This window comes from Nannobrachium achirus (genome assembly GCF_963921795.1).
Source record: "Nannobrachium achirus genome assembly, chromosome: 20".
NCBI classification, from domain to species: Eukaryota; Metazoa; Chordata; class Actinopteri; order Myctophiformes; family Myctophidae; genus Nannobrachium; species Nannobrachium achirus.
In genome coordinates, this window is record NC_137827.1 from 45,436,381 (window position 1) to 45,457,865 (window position 21,485).

The following is a 21,485-nucleotide window of genomic DNA, read 5'->3' on the forward strand; positions in this document are numbered from 1 at the left end:
TATTGATACAGTAAACTGACAGGAAATGGGGAGAGACATGCAGCAAAGGTCGGCGGGATCGGGACTCGAACCCGTAACACGCTGTCAGCTGTCAGGCATCAGAGCCTATGTGGTAAGCACCTGGACTACAAGGCCAGCGGGCACCCCTAATTAGCCTTATTCACGGCCCGCCCACTCAGCATCCCCCGGGTGCTGAAGTCACATTTTGAAGGGGAAAATCCTACTATAGCCTATAGAGTTAACACAGAAATCGCAAATTTAATGCAATTTCCGAATAGTAAAGTATAAAATACGGCTAGCATGATCAAGAACACAAGATAGTAAAAGGCACAAAGCATTATAATTTACTTTACCGTTCGAAATAATGATTTGTTGGCTTTAAGTCCAGCTCTGTTATAGTTTCCCTTTCTAAATTGATGTCAGCACCCGGGGGATGCTGAGAAATTTGCTGAGTGGGCGGGCCGTGAATAAGGCTTATTACTATAACTTTTTAAAGATGTGTTTTTGGGCTTTTTATGCCTTTATTTTGATAGGATAGTAGACTGACAGGAAACGGGGAGAGAGACGGGGAACGACACGCGGCAAAGGTCGTCCGGATCGGGAATCGAACCGGCGATGCCAGCAGGCATCATAGCCTAGTATGTGCTATGCGCCTTGACCACAAGGCCAGCGGGCGCCCCCTAATTACTATAATTAATAAGCCACCTAAAAACACATTGCTATCACAACACTTCTAGGCCTTATAACGCAGCATGTTAAAATCTGATCCCTAGAAACAGGGAGTAGTGTTGACTTATATGTGACCTTATTTATGAATATAAATAAGGTCACATAAAGTTAGATATCTGCATTTGCCCCCAGCAGGCAGCATCACAGTTACATTAGAATAGGCGTTCACCTATAAGCCCTACTACACTGATAAACTGGTATTGTATATTGGTAATTGATATTGGTCGGTATGACCATCAAAATAATAAGTCATAATCAGACATTCTATTTTGTGCATCCAGTTTTAACAGCCTTGTGTATCACAGCTGGTTCTACTTCTAACATAACCTTGATGACAGTTAAAGACATTTTATCAAACTTTTTGCCCCTGAGAAAATCATTCGAGGATGTTTCAAAATGTTTTCATTGCACGACGATATACTACGGTTGTCAATGTCAAGAGTTACAGGCAGTTACAGAATACGAAGCCTGTATTCTGACAGAGAACAGACTCCTCCTCCTGGCAAACAAAACAAAACTCCACTAGCTGACAGAGTCATTAACATCAGTAGGGTTTATTCTCTGTGGAGCACAAAGGGGCACAGCAAATTCTGCACCAGTTTTCAGATATCTTGTTTGGAACCAAAGCTGTGGATTGGCATCCCCACTTGCAGCCCTGCTGTAAGTGGGAAAAGTGGGGATAAAGGAAAATCTGGGTGAAGGAGATATATTGCATAGGTGCCACCGCAGACCACGCGTGTATCATTGGTACTTGTGCACACAAGCACATGCACACATTCAAAGGAGCTTCTGGTGATAGCATCTCTGTCTCTGCGTTTGTTTATATGAAGACCGAACATGCAGGGAGAACACTGTCTGCCAGACGCACACGCGCACACACACACACACACACACACACACACACACACACACACACACACACACACACACACACACACACACACACACACACACACACACACACACACACACACACACACACACACACACACACACACACACACACACACACACAGGCTGTCTGTTTTCTATGCCATAGCAGTCAGTTGTCCTTGTAAGGTCTCAATAGCAAGGTATCCATAGATAGCACAGCTCGCTAGTTTTCTAGCCTTCTCTCTGGGACCTCCATTCTTCAAAGAACAAAACTGATTCCACAGCTTATTATATTTAGGCCAAATGTGAGAACAGGAGCAACTAACCGACAAGCCGGTGCAATTTTATTTTACCTTTGTACACACACCAGTGGGGCTGAATGGCTTTGGAAATAAGTATTGCCAGTAGCATACTATATTTGTGCCACTGTTTGGAGTTGACCCCCAAACTCATTCACATTTTTTCAATAACTGAAGCAGATTGTCGGGCATATTTTGACTCTAGACTCTAGAGTCTAGACTGACGACGAGGGCTACTTTAATTTAGTTTGACTGCAGAGTCAAACAAGACTAGTCAAAGCCTACTTAATAACCATAGCCATGGCTGCTATTTATCTGGTTTCCCACTACATTACCAATCGGCACTGGCCAAGGTTTACACAACAATAGCCTGATTGCAACATCAAAGGGTATTGCAAATCCTTCGAGTAATAGGTTTGTTATCATGAGGCCTTGCAATGTCTCAAGAGGACAAAATCTCTGCAGCGAAGGAGGACAGCAGCTGAGCTCATAGATTTAAGTAATTTATCTGCTAGCAACAGGTGAATGATGTTTCGATGTCTACATCATCTTCCTCAAAAGGACTGCAGTCATACCAGATAATAACAATGTAATTGATCAAATATCATATGACGCACCATGTTTGGCTGGTGTGGTAAGATTAGTGAGCTGCTGTGATAGGAGAAGGATATCAAATGGAACCCAACCACCTTAAAGACCATTGTATATATCCATGCTCTGCCTGCATGTAACATTGATGCATGAAAACTGTTACACCCCTTTCACTTGTACATATTTTGTTCTGATTGTATTGTACTGTGTACACTTATGCTTTGGCAATGTAAATGTATGTTTTCTCATGCCAATAAAGCCCTTTGAATTGAATTGAATATAGATACTATTCCACTTATATGGCTTTAAGGTTAGAATTCTGAAACAGAATCACTACAAACTGTGCTCAATAAACAGCTAGGTTTTTACTTTCATGCAGCGTGACTTGCTCCAGTTAAAATGTAATTGTTCTGACAATGTCGTAGTTACCAATAACGTCCATGATACATATGGAACGCTTTTATGCAGCGCTCAGATGGACAATGTTATATTACCAGTTTTGAAAAAAGGTGTTTTTGCAAGTTACAGTAAATCATATGCTACACATGCTGATTTTGTTTGCACTCATTCCCCTTGCTGGTAATATTGCAGTATACAAGGTTTCCTGTATACTGGTATGTAGACTGTGTGGTTGTCCAGCTATCTCTCTTAAGTGTGTGTGTGTGTGTGTGTGTGTGTGTGTGTGTGTGTGTGTGTGTGTGTGTGTGTGTGTGTGTGTGTGTGTGTGTGTGTGTGTGTGTGTGTGTGAGAGAGTGCGTGCGTGTGATTGTTATCAAGGCCCAACATTCCCCATGGAGTGCACAGAGAAGGCACACCCTCTCCTGTCTGAGTGCAAACACTCAACCCCCCAAACACACACACACACACACACACACACACACACACACTACACAAGTAGCCCATACAATAGACACGGGAAGTCCGGCTACTGTACTATACTGAACATAGAGGAAATAGTAGAGACCGTTTCCTTTTCTAGGTTAGGCCTGTGTGTGTGTGTGTGTGTGTGTGTGTGTGTGTGTGTGTGTGTGTGTGTGTGTGTGTGTGTGTGTGTGTGTGTGTGTGTGTGTGTGTGTGAGAGAGAGAGAGAGAACTAGAGGCTATGTCATTGAGTATGTACTGTAATAACACATTGTCCTCTCACTCTCACCATTCGTTTTCTTCTCTCCTCTGCTGACACACTCACACTCTCACCGTGTCTGTCAACCTCCATGTTCACACAGTAGGGATGGGACAATAAGCGATATTATCGTTTATCGTGATAAAAAACACTCACGATATATCGTATCATGGAGAATTAATTTATTGTGATATCGTCCCCCAGCATGCACTGGGATCAATTCGCCTTTTATTTGCAGAGCTGCATATCCAGTACCACTTACAACCTCTATAATTGGTAAAAGGTACTTGTCCAAATGAGTCAAAACAGCCAATGCACAAGCTCAAATTGTGTTGCAAATATGTGATGCCTTGTTGAGTATATGTGATCCAGAGTCGCGATTTCTGCTACTTATAAAACATCTTGTTGAGAGTTTTTGAAAGTATAAAATAAGCTGTAAGTGGCTTAAACCAGAAAAAGACAACACTTGTACTCAACACCTAGTTCCATATTGTGACCTTAATGTATTTTGTGGCACTGCTGCAACACTCACAGCACACTTCACAGCACACGCACACACATCCTAAAGACTGTGACAAGGTCCACAGACTCCACACCACACAGCACTATTCACACTCACACACGCATGCAACATACTGTGACAATTAACAACACTTCCACACTGTACGTACACACACACGCACGCACGCACGCACACACACACACACACACACACACACACACACACACACACACACACACACACACACACACACACACACACACACACACACACACACACACACACACACACACACACACACACACACACACACACACACACAGCACTGTTCAGTGTTGACTTGACACCAAAGCTCCATCACTGTTTGACACGCCCTCTCTCTGTCTGTCTCGCTCTCTCTCTCTCTCTCTCTCTCTCTCTCTCTCTCTCTGTCTGTCTCTCACTCTGTCTGTCTGTCTGTCTCTCTCCCTCTCAATGTCATAAAACAACAAGCAGACAAAATCATTGGATCCCAAAACAGTCCAGAGAGACAGACAGTATTATAGCAGTGTGTGTGTGTGTGTGTGTGTGTGTGTGTGTGTGTGTGTGTGTGTGTGTGTGTGTGTGTGTGTGTGTGTGTGTGTGTGTGTCACTGTGTGAACCAGCCAACCATCACACACACACACACACACACACACACACACACACACACACACACACACACACACACACACACAGAGAGAGAGAGAGAGAGAGACTGACTTGTTGTAACTCACCTATGACTATCCTCAGATGTTTCAGCCGGGTCAGCACGTCCTTCTTGGGGTCCAGCACCTTCTGGGTGGACTTCTTGACGTCCCCGTGGGGCTTTTTGGAGAACATTACAACAGCAGAATGAATGTGGGTGGTGTAGTGTTGTAGAGAAGACAGCCAGTCAGTCAGGCAGGCAGGGCTGTGTGTGGAGGAGCTAGCTGAGTGGTAGCTCTGCCTCAGCTAGCTGTTTAATCTTCACATAAACTGCCCGGCGGTCCCGCTAGCTATCATTGAATACCGTTGTTGTTGCTGCTGCTGCTGCTGCGAACGACGCGGGCAGCGCTCGACACGACCGACGACGTCAACATACATCAGTGTATCGTCAAAACAAGCAGTAGTAGCGGTGGGAAACGTTGCATTGCTGTTTGTGTTGTTGTTGCTTCTTTAAAGAGAGGAGTTATGTAAAACCTAGCGGCGCAAAGCATCCATCCATTGCACCTCCCTTCTTTCTCTTCTTCCAAAACACACAGACAGACAGAGACTAGAGCACCAGAGCTGAACTGTTGAGAGCCTATACATCCCATAGCTCGGGGGGGACGTGTTTCCCAAACACTGGGTCGGGACCTAGCTCTGGTAGTAGCGTCAGAAGGAGCTCTCCTTAACAAGGAAAAATTATGTAACTTTAATTATGTATAAACTTTTAGCAGTCATTTTCCTTCATCAGGGGTGTTTCCTTGCAGAAAGACATCCCCTGTCTGTATTTCTGCTCTGTTCCACTCTTTATGTTGACATTAAATGTTAACAGGACGTTTTTGTCAGGAGGAGCTCAGCCAGAGGTCTTAATTGCTCCCTTTGAACTTCAAAGGGGTTGTGCACTAAGGTAATTGATTGGGCCATAAAAGTGTCAAGTCCTCGTTAGTGATCTTTCTAATCACTGAAAGCATCAAAGACAACTACCTGTTTGATGCCTGTCATAGAGGGGAGGGGGGAATGTTTTTGTGTACACACAAGCTTGCCTATTTTTCCTTTAACGCTATGTCACCGATGAGACCTTGCACTCACAGCCGCGGTAGCCCAGGCAGCTCAGCCCAGATCTCGTCTGTAGTAAAGATAAAAAATACACTTTCGCTACTCACCAAAACAAAGACGGTTCTAAGATATTGAGAACCTAGGCTACTTACCCTAGTAGGAACATTCTGAGCCCCTACCTCACGTCTAAAATACATCTTTTGGCCAAAAAAAGAAAATATTTCCCCAGAGGTTTTAGCAACTCCACAGCGCCCTCTATAGACCTTGTCAATAGAAAATTCAATTCAAAGCTTAATAGAAAATTCCATTGACCAGATATTCACCTTCCGGTGAAATAGTTCTTTTATGGCTAAAAAGTGTATTTTAGACGTGAGGTGGGGTGCTCAGAGTGTTCCCAGACTTCCCACTAAGGAGAGTAGGCTTTCATCTCCCTAAATTAGCCGTCTTTGTTTTGGTGAGTAGCGAAACTATATTTATTTATTTTGAATGTGCATGGCACCCCTCCTCCCTGAGCCAGGCCTAGACCTGCCACCATACCAATTTATTAGAACAAATAAAATAATACTAAATCACTTGATAAATCATCAATAAAAGGTCATCCTAGTTATCGCAACTGTTTCCATAATTTAACTGCCCTAAAAATAAAAGTTCTACTTCCCTTAACAGTTTTTATTTGGGGTAAAACATAGTGATCTTTATGTCTTGAACTTATGTTGACCTGATGTCCATCACGCACTAATGACAATCTATTGAATATATTCTATTCTTTACTGGTTTGTTAGACAAATGAATTTTGGAAATCAGTGCAAGAGACTGCTGTCTAACACGTTGTGGGCCAACCCATTATTCTGTGCAGTTCACTTGTACCTATTTCTGTGAGATCTGTGGTATGAGCTGTCCATGAAAGATTGTTTTTTTATTTTAACACCCAATAACTTGACCTCTGAAACCTCACCGATTTGAACCCCACCATATGATAGACTCCATGGTTGTGTTCCAGCATACTAGGGCCTCTATTGTTCCAAATACATGGCATCTGAATGCGACTGCAACAGGAACAGGTTCCTGTTCGCGGATGACTCAGCTCTCCTTGTCCCAGACTGGGATAACTTGCAAAAGACACTCTGAAGACAGCTCTGAACTAAATAAGATCTACACCTGGCCCAATGACAACAAATTATCAATACACCTGGGCAAAACCGAATCCATCCTCTTTGGATCAAATCATAAGCTTAGCAAGGTCGATAACTTCACAGTCAAAGTGGGTGGCAATGTAATAACACAAAAATTAAATTACCTACTTGGGTTGCATCCTTGAGGCTAATCTTTCCAGTGAAAAGATGACCTGCTTATACCTTCTTTTTCGGACTCACCTCACCCCTATTCACATTTTCAAACGTGGGGTGGGTCAAAGTAGAGTAGGCCTACCTACAGCATCTTGCAATGGGCCTGGTGTACAAGATACACTACACCACTAATATACCCATCTATCTGAGAAAATACTTCCAAAACGTCAAAAATTTCCACAATTACAACACCAGAGGCAGCTCCACAGATCATGTTCAAACCCAGATTCGGCTCAAACAAAGGTTCAAATTAGTTCTCCTGCTATACTATTAATATGTACAATGTGGAACGCCCTACCGAAGGCCTTAAAGGAGTGTAAATCCCTAACTTCCTTTAAAACCGCCATGAAAAACCACTTACAGGTGGGCAGCCGCTCGAAACTGGTAACAATAAATCTAGCCTAACCTTACCCTCCCCATGACCCTTCTATTGTAAATACCATTTATTTAGCATAGTTTATTTTTTCCGATTGTTTTTTCCGATGATATCTTCTGCATAGTACTATGTTCTGTCATTCAATGTTATATGATTTGGGGAAAAAAGGATCTCGATGTAAACAAGCCACAGCTTTCCTGAGCTTATCCTTTTAGTTGACCGTGTACCAGTGAACTGTGTCATGAAACCAGGCCTGGAATTTCATCATTTTAGGGGCAAGGCCACTTGGCTTTGGTGTTGTCCATTATTTGAGGGCACAAAGGTCAAATGCCAGGGCAGGAAGGCCATCAAATAAAACAAGATTTTGGTCCATTGAAAGAATTCATTGAATTTAAGGATTAATATTTAAAATGTAAAATGTAGGCCTATCTATCTGCTGTGAAATAAATAAATTGGTATTTACAATCTGATCCATGCTCAGCCCTGCACCAATCAAAGTCACTGGATTGGTTTAAAGATGGGGACTCAACAAAAAAACACTGGTGTCTACAAGACAAGAAAGAAACACTTGTGTCACAGTGTCTACTGTCTACTAGAAAAGAAAGAGACAGGAGAAAGTGGTACAGTCAGCTTGGGCATTAAAGGAGTAGGGGAGAGCCGCCTCAATTGTAACGCTTCATAATTTTAACAAGCACATTATCTCCTGATTGGTCAATGCCATCATGACGTCATCGCATCAGTTTGTGACCAGGGCCGTAATGAATGTCTCCAGGAAGTAAGAACTATTTGTATCCAGCCTAGATCGAGTTATTGCAGAAAAACTGGTATTTTTCAAAATGCGTAAAAATTTTCACTTTGAGTATCTTTGGTCTGCAAATCTTTTCTTTAATGTTGCGGAGATAAAATCTAGATGGCTCTCTGCATGTATCTGTTCTTCATTAGTTTACATCGTTTTAACTTGCTATGCATGTTAGTTCTGTTCTGTAGGCAACGTCAAAGCAGGGGTGCCAAAACGGTTCAATTGTAACACAATTTAACATGATAATATCATATTGAAATATTTGACATATTGGCCAATATTGTGTTCAGTCAGCTGACATTCAATTACAGTGTATTTTAAGTCAGATTAGGGATGTATAACATGTTGCATTAATCAAACTTGCTATTTATTTAGGTAATCAATGTATTTTCCCATGGAATTCACTCAAACGCTTAAACTGGTACATCTTGTAATATTTAATATTTTCCTAAAGTATGATATAGTATCTTATCACACCCTTGGTATGAAAACAATGTAAAAGAGTTGCTTGAATGAAATATAATTGATTTAAACAAAAAAATATTTCTTTATTAAGGTTCTTTAGCTTTGTTACATTTGTAAATCATGCTGTTACAATTAATCCCGTGTGGGCTTCAAATGTAACATCAGAACAGCGTCCACTCTCGGTTTAATAACTCATGACCTGTTTTATCAAATGAAAAACTTGAAGTGGTTTATGATAGCAGACATGTGTAAGTCCTTTGCCTGAAAATATTACATATGTAGGTGAAAGAATCTCTGAGTAAAATATTGAAATGTGAAAAACGTTACAATCGTGCAGGCTCTCCCCTAGTTCACCCCCCAAATGACTTTTTTGTTCCTCTTTTGATTACTCATGCCATGGAGACATGGAGACACCCTCTCACTGTAGCTGCTAATGTCTCCAATGACAACCAGCTAGCCAATCACAGTGCGGCCCTTCGAGCTATGGGACGCTCCGCCGCCTGAGAAAACATCATGGCGGAGTAGGGAGGAGGAAAAACAAAGTAATGGACAGCAGATAAATCCACCCCCTATGAGCGGTCAATAACACATTTTTATGTTTTTTATCAGAATTTATCATATGATAAAGTTGTCAATATATTTTATTTTGCATGGCTTATAAATTAGAACGGGTTTCTATCACACGACAGGTGTCAATGCATTATTTTGCACTTTGGTTCGACGCGCTTAGATCGATCTCTCAGATTCGACTTGTCGAGCTGCAGGGGTGAAATGAACTGTGGGTAATGTAGTGTATCTCTGTTTTCTCGTACGTTCGAGGACGCTACAATGTACACGATTAAAAACTACATCTCCCAGAACAAACAAGAAGGCGCTGCCGTGATTTGTTTTTAGCTTTTTCCCCCCCTTGTAGCTTACGAGCATCCGAACGAATTAGTTTGAAGAAAGAAAGCTTTATTTCTTATTTTTTTGCCCGAAGCTACGACTGCCATACAGTCTTCACTTGTGAGTCAACAAAGCTTTAACTAACTGCTTGATTCGTGTTCCTTGCTAATGGAAATTACCTCGCAACTCAACACTCCGCGTTAGCTTGTTTATTTGTTTTCATTCAGGTACACAACCAAAATACAGGTAAAATGATCTAAAACGAGTTATTATTACATCACAGCCATAAAGAAAGAAACGGATTGGAAAGAAAATAGCGGTTTCCATGGTTAACCGATAACTCAGCCCTTGTGTAGGAGAAATAAAGACGAACAAAAGAGGGGAAAAGTTTCGTGCATGCAAGTATTCCTTGCCAATTTTATTAATTTATAATTATTCTTACACAACTAGATAACAGACAGGTAAGAGGCAACAATGGACATTCAACTGTGTGTGTGTGTGTGTGTGTGTGTGTGTGTGTGAGAGAGAGAGAGAGAGAGTGCGCGCGCGCGCGCGTGTGTATTATTATTACCATGGAAATAGTATTTGATTTATTACGTAGTATCTGGGGCTGTTAAGTATGACATCATTTTGTAGGCAGAGGAGAATTTCTGCCCCCAGTTTCCGTGAATCTTTTTACTATTTTTACTATTTACAAATGTTTCTTCTCTTTGTTGTTGAAAGGAAAGTGTTAGAATTATACTTTAGTCGTTATTTTTGTCTCGGATCTGTTGAAAATAGCGAGGGACAGAAAATGCTCTGGGGGCAGATTCTCCTCTGCCTACAAAATGATGTCACGGCTTAAAAGCCGGACCAGAGCTACCCTATACCTAGCTCTGGTCCATCGCTTTCACCTCTCGTAACAGGTCCGGGAGCAATGCGGGAGGTGAAAGCGATGGACCAGAGCTACCCTATACCTACAAACTGCAATTAAGTGTTTATTCCGGTTTGGGAAGCACTTATGCAAGATCGGATGTCATCAATTCCATATTTCTATTTCAAGGATGTAACACAATGTGATATTAGACTAAACACAAATTATGACCTGCACATTTTTCCTTGTTAACGGCCAGCCCAAAGGCATGCAGCCCTGAGATTCCTTTTGCTTTGTTATCATAATAATAATCATCATCATTAGGCCTATCACAATTATTGCATAATCGTCTAATCGCAATTATTTTGTCATAATCGTTTGCATGTCAAAAGTAGTGGAAATAGCAGATCTACAAGCTCACAACGCGTCTTGGGCCCTAGTAACTCAGTCCCACTTCCCCCTCCCCCCCTTGTGACGCCCCTGACAGTTGAGGAGCAAGTCGGCCAGCCAGACATGCCGGTGCACCGTGACCGGGAGAAGAAGGAGAGCACGGCAGAGGAGATGGAGGTGGAGGAGCAGGAGCAGGAGGCCTCCACCTCTGAGGAGGAGGACTCTGACTCTTCCTCCATCTCTGAGGATGGAGACAGCTCTGGTAAGGAACAGTGCTTCTCAACCTTTTCCCCAAATAATCATTATGTAAACTCAAGACTTGTTTTTGTGGGCATTATGGCATAATGCCCTTGACAACCTTTGTCTCAATGATCTCATAAACTTGATTAGTTCAATTGTGTGTGTGTGTGTGTGTGTGTGTGTGTGTGTGTGTGTGTGTGTGTGTGTGTGTGTGTGTGTGTGTGTGTGTGTGTGTGTGTGTGTGACTGTGTGTGTGTGTGTCTTTAGTGATTAACAAAACCCAGTAAAATAGTGTAATATGTCATGTGATGATGTAATGTGGGGCATACCTTTTTGTCGTGTGACATCATTCATACCTGGAAATTATGCAGGAGTGCCTATATTGAGTGGCAAAAAAATGACTTTTTGGCCTTGACAGGCAGCCCATACATCCAAACAGAAAAGTCATATCTGATTGCATTAAACAATGTTAAACTCACTTTGCCACTCGATTTTTCATTCACTTTATGCATGCGGATGATGCGGATACCCTCTATTATTGGTCACATTTCTCAAGTTTTTCTTGTGATTTTCCTTTTCTTCTTGTGGTTCTTGTGGATATGAAACAACCTGTGTGAAATGCTTGTTTACCAATCCAGAAATGGACGAGGAGGATTGCGAACGCAGGAGACTGGAGTGTCTAGATGAGATGACCAACCTGGAGAAACAATTCTCCGACCTCAAAGACCAGTAAGACTATCTGTCTGTCTGTTAACATTCTGTCTGTTCTCTCTCTCACTCTCTCTCCCTCTCGACTGCCTCGGTGCTTCTCCGTTGGGAAGCATCCATGTCAGTTTTATTCTACCTGTGTGTATTTGGAGCGTGTATCAAAAAAGCATCTGGGGTAAGGCAATACCCGCCCGCAGACTTGGACCGCGCAGAGTTGCCGAAAGTTGGGGGGACGAGGATTTACGATTCTGTCCCTATTGGGACATTACTGGCGTTGAGTCGGCTCACGCGGACTTCGCAACACTCGTCACGGCGACTCGCTCGCTTTAGCTTGCTCGACGGTGTCTCACATGGCAGAAGTCCACTTGAGACGCCGCACCTCTGTCGTCTCCATCGAAAACGAGCGCTCCTTTACAAGAACAATCCTTAGCCCAGATGCTTTTTTAAAATGGATGAACAGGTTAATTCTGGAACTGAGAGTTAATGTGTGTGCCTGTCTGCCGGTTCCAGCATCACCTGACTCTGTGTCTGTTTCTGTGTCTTTGTGCATGCGTACTGCAGTTTGTACCGCGAGCGTACAAACCAGTTGAACAGTAAGCTGGCGGAAGTGGAAGCCGGCAGGGCGTCAGAGTATCTAGATCCTCTGGCAGGCCTGCTGGAGAGTATGCAGGTCCGCACCAAGGTGGCGGGTAAGAATACGCACACACGTTTCATTGACATATATTGTCTATGCGCACAATATAGACAAGCTTTCATTTTATTTTGTGTTTTCTATGTTGTTTTACTGTTGTATGTCAGATTAAGCTTTAAGTTTTGTTGCGTTTTCCCTCTAATCAAAGCTAGTAACCATTAAAATCCTGTCAGACGCACAGCACTGTCTGAGACAGCTTTTCAAAAGAGTTACAAATGGCATCCAGGTGCAGTCAGATCAGGCTGAAATCTTTGATGTTCATTTCTCAGGGATTTACAGAGAACTGTGTCTGGAGTCGGTGAAGAACAAATACGAGTGCGAGATCCAGGCAGCGTGCCAGCATTGGGAGGTGGGACACACACGCATGCACGCACACACACACATACACACATCATTTTACTTATTTAAAAACATTTACTCTCTGCCTTAAGTCCTTGAAGTCGATGTATGATGGAACCCCAGATCGAAACTCCTGCTTAACCACTCTACATACTTCAGTTGACTGTGGTCTTCCCCTAGGAAGACCAGAATGTTCACCTAGGAACGCCCTGCTTCACACACACACACACACACAATAACCCCAAAAATAAATAACCGATTTAGACATGAGGCTGATTTAAAAAAAAGCCATCTAAATCCTAACCTACGTTTTTAGAAAAGCTTACATTTTTTATTAAAAAGGTATAGCAACGTATAGGCTTTCCCGGTCTTAATTAAGGGCTAAAACATGGGAGCTGACCAGTACAACCCCAGTCTTGTACTGTTATCCACTGAGCAGCTCCACTGGAGTAGTTGGGGGTCCAGAGGTTTTCTCAAGGGGGCACCGTAGCAATGTTGGGCGAGGGGTCAGTGGTGGCCATTCACATCCCCACCCAGATTTATTCTGCCGGTCCGGGGAATCGAACCGGGAACCTTACAAACCTGCTCCTCTAACTTTAGGCCACCGCTGCCCCGAAATGTGCAGTTGAATGTGCTTTATCTGATTGTGTGTGTGTGTGTGTGTGTGTGTGTGTGTGTGTGTGTGTGTGTGTATGTGTGTGTGTGTGTGTGTGTGTGTGTGTGGTACACAGAGTGAGAAGCTGTTGCTCTTTGATACAGTCCAGAGTGAACTGGAGGAGAAGATCAGACGGCTGGAGGAAGACAGACACAGCATAGACATCACATCAGGTAACACACAGTTTCATACATACAATAGTTATAGTGAGATTACTATGACCATTATGTTCTATATATAAGCATATTATCGACAAGCCTTCGTTTTATTTAGTGTTGTCCATCTTGTCTTTTGCTGTTTTGTTTATTTGTATGTTAGAATAACTTTGGACATTATTTATGGGACAGTTATGTTTTGTTGCGTTATCCCTCTAATCGAACCTGGTCACCATTAAAATCCTGTCAGACGCATAGCACTGTCTTGGACAGCTTTTATAAGAGTTACAAATGGCATCTAGGTGCAGTCAGATCAGGCTGTCTGGCTGTGTTTACTAATGCTACGCTAATGACTTGCTCTGAAAATGTCATTCGATTAAACCACAACAAAACCGAAGACCTTTTCTTTGGACCTGATCAGACTTCAGAAATCATTTACCACCACCTAGGTTTCCTGGCCGCAAATAATAGATCTGGTTCTAAGAATCTAGGATTCCGTTTGGATCCCATTTGAAATATGAGAAGCACACACAGTTAGATGTTCAGTGTTTTTTCCACTCATATTACAGTTATGCCCCCACTTATGCTTTAGGCAGTTAGACCAACTAGAGCTTTTGACTCCTTTCACTTTGACTAGCGTTAACTACAAAATAGTTGTACAAACAACAAAGTATAAAAAGGCCTGACCAGGTTATGGAATAGTCCCCCCCCTGGAACTCACTTGAGCAAACTTCTATAATGCATTTTACTGTTGTTTACTTTGATGTTTTTAGCATGTGAATTTACGGATTTTATCATCATCACCATCAGTAGTAGTAGTAGTAGTGTGAAGCATTTGATTGATTGATTGATGTCTTTATTGATCATGAAATGAAATCATGTCACATACATACATCTGTAGAAAACATCTGACCTCACCACAATGAGCAGGATAATGCAAAGAAAAAAGAAAGAAGTTTACAGCTCGTTTCCATTTCTGTGTAATTCTGATTGAAAAAAATAAAGTTCTAGCAAGGTTTAAATTCACAGCTTCATGGGCAGATCGGTTTGGTGAACGTGCAAAAATTTGATTTTCCCCATGACTCTATTGAGTCAGTGTTATCTTCTACGTGTGTCTGTCTGTCTGTCTGTCTGTCTGTCTGTCTGTCTGTCTGTCTGTCTGTCTGTCTGTCTGACTGACTGACTGACTGACTGACTGACTGACTGACTGACTGACTGACTGACTGACTGTGTGTGTGTGTGTGTGTGTGTGTGTGTGTGTGTGCGCGTGTGTTCGTGTGTGTGCGCGTTGACAGAGCTGTGGAGTGACGAGGTCACAGGGAGGAGGAAGAGGAGAGATGCCTTAAGTCCAGACAAGAAGAAGAGAAGACCCTCTGTGGTGTCTGATATCCTTCTGCTCGCCCTGCTAGACCCCCAGCTCTGCAGACGCACCACGCTAGGGTTATCATATAGTTAGGTTGTGTTAGAAATGGTCATTCCTATGTTTTTTGCCATCACCACCAGAGCACAATCTTGAGTGTTAATTTACTCTGAGACTCTCTCAGACCCATTTAGACCCGAGGCCGATTCTAAATCCTGACCTTTTCTGATAAATCGCACCTGTGCAAAGTGAGCGGGGAGATCCATACACACAAAGTGAAACTTAAAAATGAAATACAAAAAAAAAAAAGTGATACAGCAACAATTACACCAAAAGGGGTTCCCGGATTTAAAGGTATAGATGTTCCAGGTCTAAATCGGTTTTAAAACACCTTGAGCCTCCTATTTTGGGATGAACATTTAGCAAAATGTGCAGATCTGTAGATATTTTGCGTGTAAATCTTAAATGGGAGGGTCCCTATTATAGAGCCCTGGGGGATTCCAGTCAACTAAGCGTTGGGTTTAAGTGGTTAAGCTAACTCGGCTCAAACTGTCGCTGAACCTTGAGATTTGTATAACCTCGCTTTACCCAACAGACACTGACTGAATACACTGGTTGTGCAACAACATACATCCTCTATCCACCTTGGGAAATTGAATAAGCGAACGCAAAATAAATTAATCCTACTGCTAATCCCATGTGTCAATCACTGGTCTTTAACTCCGCCCACGCCCATATATAGTCTACATGCTACCTGACCTGGACATCGTAGAAGACTGGACGACCATCAGAAAGGTATGTACCTGTATTCGTTGCTGTCTGACAAAACCAGCTAACTCCATTGGATCCTCAAGTCAGTCAGTTTGGCTAACTCCAGGCTCCACCCTTTTTACCTCATTGTGAGCTTGGAGGTCCACTCTACTTGAGCTTTTATTTTTTACATTTCCTGAAAAATGAACTTTTTAGCTGGTTTCTGCCTGACATCATACAGCATGTCTCTGTCCACTTTCACCCTTGTGTGACCTATTTTGTTTGTGGTCGCAAACAAACAAACATGCTGCCATGAGCTTGTAGAAGTAACACATTTCCTACACTGTTTTAGCTGGTTAAAGGTACAGTACGTTTGATGGTTCAATGGTCCGATTGTTCGGTTTTTATGAAAGTAATTAAAAATCGAAGGTTCGATGGTCCGTTCGGAAAATCCCCCCCAGAAGTTCGAATCCCTAAAACAGGGTTAGATTACAGCCCTACAAGGACCCTAAGCTGAGAAAGAGATGAACCACTATATACTGTATAAAATTGTTTTGCTGATTAAACTTTTACATAGATTTCCTGGATAGCTCCATATAGACTTGTTTGACTGCACTGTCATGTTATTTCAGACATCTAACCACTTAAACCGTCAATACTTTGTAAACTTTCACTGTTTACTTATTCTGCTCGTGTTTCCCCTCTACACCAAACCTCTTTGCTAAAAATGGCAGATCTACAAGCTCACAGATCTTCTATTTTTGGCTAAAGTTCTCCTCGGAATAGGGATAATGTAAAAAAAAAGAAAGAAATCACACAAAGATTTGGTGGCCCCCCCCTATAGTAACTCTGAGGACCTCCTAGGGGTCCCGGACCCCCTGTTGAAGACCCCTGCCATAGATGTTGAGTGAAAGTGATATATGTGTGTTCTTTGTGTATGCGGTGTGTTTATGTTTTATCGCTAAACTGTGTGTGTGTGTGTGTGTGTGTGTGTGTGTGTGTGTGTGTGTGTGTGTGTGTGTGTGTGTGTGTGTGTGTGTGTGTGTGTGTGTGTGTGTGTGTGTGTGTGTGTGTGTGTGTGTGTGTGTGTGTGTGTGTGTGTGTGTTTCAGGCGGTCGCTACGCTGGGTCCTCACAGAGGGAGGTCAGACTCTGAAAGTTCCATATTCCCCTTCAGACAAGACAGAAGCAGACCCATCCTCAATTGCTGAGACATACAGGAACAAACACACTCACTCTCTCTCTCTCACACACTCACTGAGAGGGACAAGGGAAGGGCACACAGCATACGGAAACGGTAGCGTTGACATACCTCAAATTCCATGGCAAGAGGGATCCACGAAATCACGACGATCCTAACGATAAATGAAACCCCTCCTTGTCACAGCAATGTCACCAGGGACTACATACAGCAAACCGTGGCATTTTGTTTTTTTGCCATTCTATTGGAATAGATTTCTCTACATTCAGAATGATACTCTTACGGTAACTATTATCTTTTCGATACCTTTTTCTTTTGTTTTACATAATACAGTAGTTAAAGGGATATTACACTTTCAAAAAAACTCTTAGGTCTAATCAGGCTTGTATGAACACCCTGAACAGTTTTTAATTTGCTTCATTCAGTATTTAGATATTTGATGTAAATGTTACCAGCTCCAACACGCCCAGGCCCTCTCCACATACACACCCATTGTAACTTCAAACTCCATTTTAACCATGATAGATTCATTAAAAACACACATTATTTTTTCTGGTGACTCATAATACCCTCCTAATACGTGAGCAGACCGTGTTTTTTCAATAACCTTTTTCTTTTATTTTTAATAATTCTTTGGGAAAATGGAAAACATTAAATACAATAATATTTTATTGAAAATAAATGAAAAAAGTTATTGAAAAAACACGGTCTGCTCACGTATTAGGAGGGTATTATGAGTCACCAGAAAAAATAATGTGTGTTTTTAATGAATCTATCATGGTTAAAATGGAGTTTGAAGTTACAATGGGTGTGTATGTGGAGAGGGCCTGGGCGTGTTGGAGCTGGTAACATTTACATCAAATATCTAAATACTGAATGAAGCAAATTAAAAACTGTTCAGGGTGTTCATACAAGCCTGATTAGACCTAAAAGTTTTTTGAAAGTGTAATATCCCTTTAAGTGGTTTTCACAGGGACAAACTGTTTGAAATGGTCTTCTATGATTTTACACTGTAAAATCAAGAGATTCACCTGGGCATATTCTGACGGGTGTCCTAGGACAGTGGTTCTCAACCTTTTCAGGCCGTGACCCCCAAAATAATCACATTTGATCTGGGGACCCCCCACCCTGACGAGCACAAAGAGTTGAGGCATTACATTTTGTATAACAAGGTTCTATTGTGAAAACAGATCTACCTGCTCACAGCAATGCAATGCGAGGCGTTGTGAGCATGTAGATCACAATTTCTGCCTCTAATATTTGACAATTTGGCCAATGTTTAATTTGTCATTGTAGAGGTATTAAAAAGTCCTTAAATTGTCGCTTTAGAAATGTGTAGATACCCTCTATACACCTAAACTTTATGTTGGTTTGTTTACTGTGGAGTGAGAAAATAATGTAGTTAATCATCTGGGGACCCCCCCCCCCCCCAAAATAATTTGGGCACCCTCTTGGGGGTCCCGACCCACAGGTTGAGAACCACTGTTTTAGGAGGTGGGGGCTGATTGTGGTTGAGTTCAACCCATGTCCGTCTCCCACAGAGAAAGGAATTATGTGGTAACCATGACTTTATATCTGTTAACTTATTAATAATAATGTGACCATACACAGTGACAAAGGCATACCTTGGCATTTTGAACTGTTAAGCCTGATATATACTATGTTGTATGACAGCGTTGCTTTCTGAAAACGGACCATCTGGATCAGTTTTCGGAATGATAGATACTTAATTGAAATTTGTTTTGCTCCAGTGCAAAACATTCATACAGGGGAGACTGTTGTACGTTGGAGCATAGACATAGAAAGGTAGACGCCTCCTTCGGTTAGGGGGCGTATGCATTGAGCAACTAAGGGAATCTTCATCGCTTCCGTGTTCATTGCTTCCGCGTGCATCACATACGGAAGTCGGTAAGCCAATCAGATCCGTAATTCCATGTCTGTTATTGACACTTGCTTTGGCTATGTAAACGTGCCAATAAAGCTCAGTTGAATTGAATTGCTGGGTACTGGAAAAGACGCGGTGTGATTGGCCAGTAGTCACTTTGACTGACACCGTTCCCTTAGTTATTCCAGGAAGTCCGGACTAGAACTTTTGCACATCCCTCCAAATAACTGCAGAGGCGAACGAGGCATCTAGCTCTGCGTTGGAGTATTAAACACATCAACCCTAGCGTCCCTAAAGCGCCTAGTATCTAAACTGAGGGACCCTAGTCAACTCAGTATATAGGGTTTAGGTAGTTACTAGTCTCGCATAGCCAGACAACTCTTCCCCAATCCCCGAATGCTATATAGTCTGGATCGACAGCTCCCGAATGGCGAGTATCAGAAGTAGTCACTGCTGCAGTGAACTGTAGTCCCACTCGAAACATAACACACTAGCAGTCATAGACAGGGTCATTCGAGTGGCATATTCTTCATATGCGTGTATAGTTTGAGAAAACATTTGAAAACATAGTGGAAGTAACACCAACAACACCAGAGAAAAAAATAATTAACGCCCACAAAAATATTGAAAGAAGACATAACGCTTCCAGTAGGACTTGTTATTGCTACTGCACCAAGGGAGCAGCTGCGTCACATCCACTTTATCCCATACTCACTGGATAGGATACTCGCCAGAAGATCTCCGTTGCCCCAGACTGTATGACGGGAGCATTTGCAAATGTTGGGAGTCAACAGTCTGGCCACACAAGACTAAGTAGTTAGTTACGCATGGCTCTATTTATATACTTTTTGTCACCAGCTAATTGGTCCAAATGTTCGCCATTCGCCTAACCAAAGAAAAAGGTTAGTACTAGCATTCTTCTTCAGAGTCTGGCAACTTGTGGTTAATGGTGCCATTATTGTGTATCATTATTTTATGCTTTAACTATTAAAAATGGCAGATCTACAAGCAGCTTGTAGATCTGCTATTTTTGAAAAATCGTGAAAATCTGAATTTTTACCCGATTCTATAAGTCTCTTTTGAATCCTTCCAAGGTTTTTTGAAAAACCTATGTTTCTATGTCAGCAATCTGGCCAGCCATTGTCCAAGAAAAGGTCCTTTTCACTTAAACGGAGCTCAGTTAGTCTGTTCTTGAGACTACTATGTCAGTGGTTCTCGAACCTTTTCGTGTGAAGGACCCCCAAAATGATATTTATTTGGCCACGGACCCGCAAATATTTAGTTCCAGGGACCACCCAGAAGCAAAATTTGAGTTACAAACGTTCGCTTTGAAAATACATATATTCAAAGATTTGCACACATTTTCACGACTTTTTCAAAAATAGCAGATCTACAAGCGCTGTGAGCTTGTATATCTGCTATTTTTCCACTGGTTAAAGCATTCAATAATTCTAGGCCTAAATGGGTTAACCACAAGTCAAAATATCAAGGTATTCCTGTAAATGTATACTATTCTAGTGTTAGCATGACTCTGTTTACATCTACCTCTGCCTGATTTCTCTAGTTCTCACTCTTTTCCCCCCTACCTGTGGCCTTCTTTATAAAGGTTACCAATACATTGGCCTCGGAAACCCAGGCTTTTATCTTGGCGATAGGAAGATACATTTGATCCCCACCAATCATTTAAAAGATACCGATATCCATATTTAATTTATACATGTTAAACTTAATTCTGAAAATATATCCACTTATTGCGACCGTCGACCGAAGGTTCGCAGTATACCATGAGAAATGTTCTGGCTTGTCCTTCCCGACCCTGGATATCCATACTGTCACTGTGACATCACTTCCTGTTCCACTTTCTGACGTCATCAATTCCAGGCCCCAACTGGCCCAGAAATTGGTGTTCAACAGTAGATGCACAGAGAGCAAATGTTGTCAGAATAGATCATGGTTTTTAAAAAGCATATCTTGTTTGCATCACCTGCTGCACACACAATTTCCTGAGGCACTTTTGAGTCTTGAGGTGGAAGTTGAATGGACATCAGCAATTAAAGCAAAACTAAAGTGGATTTTATGGTTGAAGTCTGGACAGCATCATTCTATTCATGTAGGGAGTCAGTTTTATAAACGAGTTAGACATTTTCAAATATTTCAGAGTCAGGTTAAATATTTCATACACCGGTTGTGGAAATTGAGAGCTATTGACTATTGACCGTAAAATGACACCATCTTCACAGATAAATCCCAATTTTCAGAGGGTGATGAACAAACTGCCATTTTCTTTATAAACTAATGATTATGTGAAATAAGGTGTTACTGTGGTGAGCTATTAAATGTCATATTATTCTGTGTGTAAACTGTCATCAGGTATATTCATGTCCAAAAACCTAGCTCAGTTTGATGTGAACAGGTTGTTTTATAATAAATCTTTTATATGTATGGATTGGTGTTAAGTTGTGTTGACCCCTGCGGTTCCTGATCAAGACTATGGGGGAGAGCAAATGGGTCCA

The 21,485-nt window shown here is 41.9% G+C and overlaps 2 protein-coding genes across 2 annotated transcripts in view; one reads left to right on the plus strand and one right to left on the minus strand.

The window, feature by feature from the left end:
- ralgapa1 (Ral GTPase activating protein catalytic subunit alpha 1) overlaps positions 1–5,308 on the minus strand; it is a 134,631-nt gene extending 129,323 nt beyond the window's left edge. Inside the window, exon 1 of the mRNA XM_080751092.1 lies at positions 4,870–5,308. Within this exon, the coding sequence (XP_080607218.1) occupies positions 4,870–4,975 (106 nt within the window). The 5' untranslated portion in view covers positions 4,976–5,308. The remainder of the gene's footprint in view (positions 1–4,869) is intronic.
- A 4,469-nt stretch (positions 5,309–9,777) lies between these two features.
- LOC308305407 (breast cancer metastasis-suppressor 1-like protein-A) lies at positions 9,778–17,474 on the plus strand. Its single transcript, XM_080750208.1, has 9 exons — positions 9,778–9,866; positions 11,087–11,251; positions 11,868–11,958; positions 12,499–12,626; positions 12,898–12,977; positions 13,699–13,795; positions 15,073–15,162; positions 15,868–15,932; positions 16,999–17,474. Exons 2-9 carry the CDS (start codon positions 11,113–11,115, stop codon positions 17,095–17,097), a joined length of 789 nt encoding a protein of 262 aa, XP_080606334.1. The 5' UTR covers positions 9,778–9,866; positions 11,087–11,112; the 3' UTR covers positions 17,098–17,474.
- Positions 17,475–21,485: the final 4,011 nt, after the last annotated feature.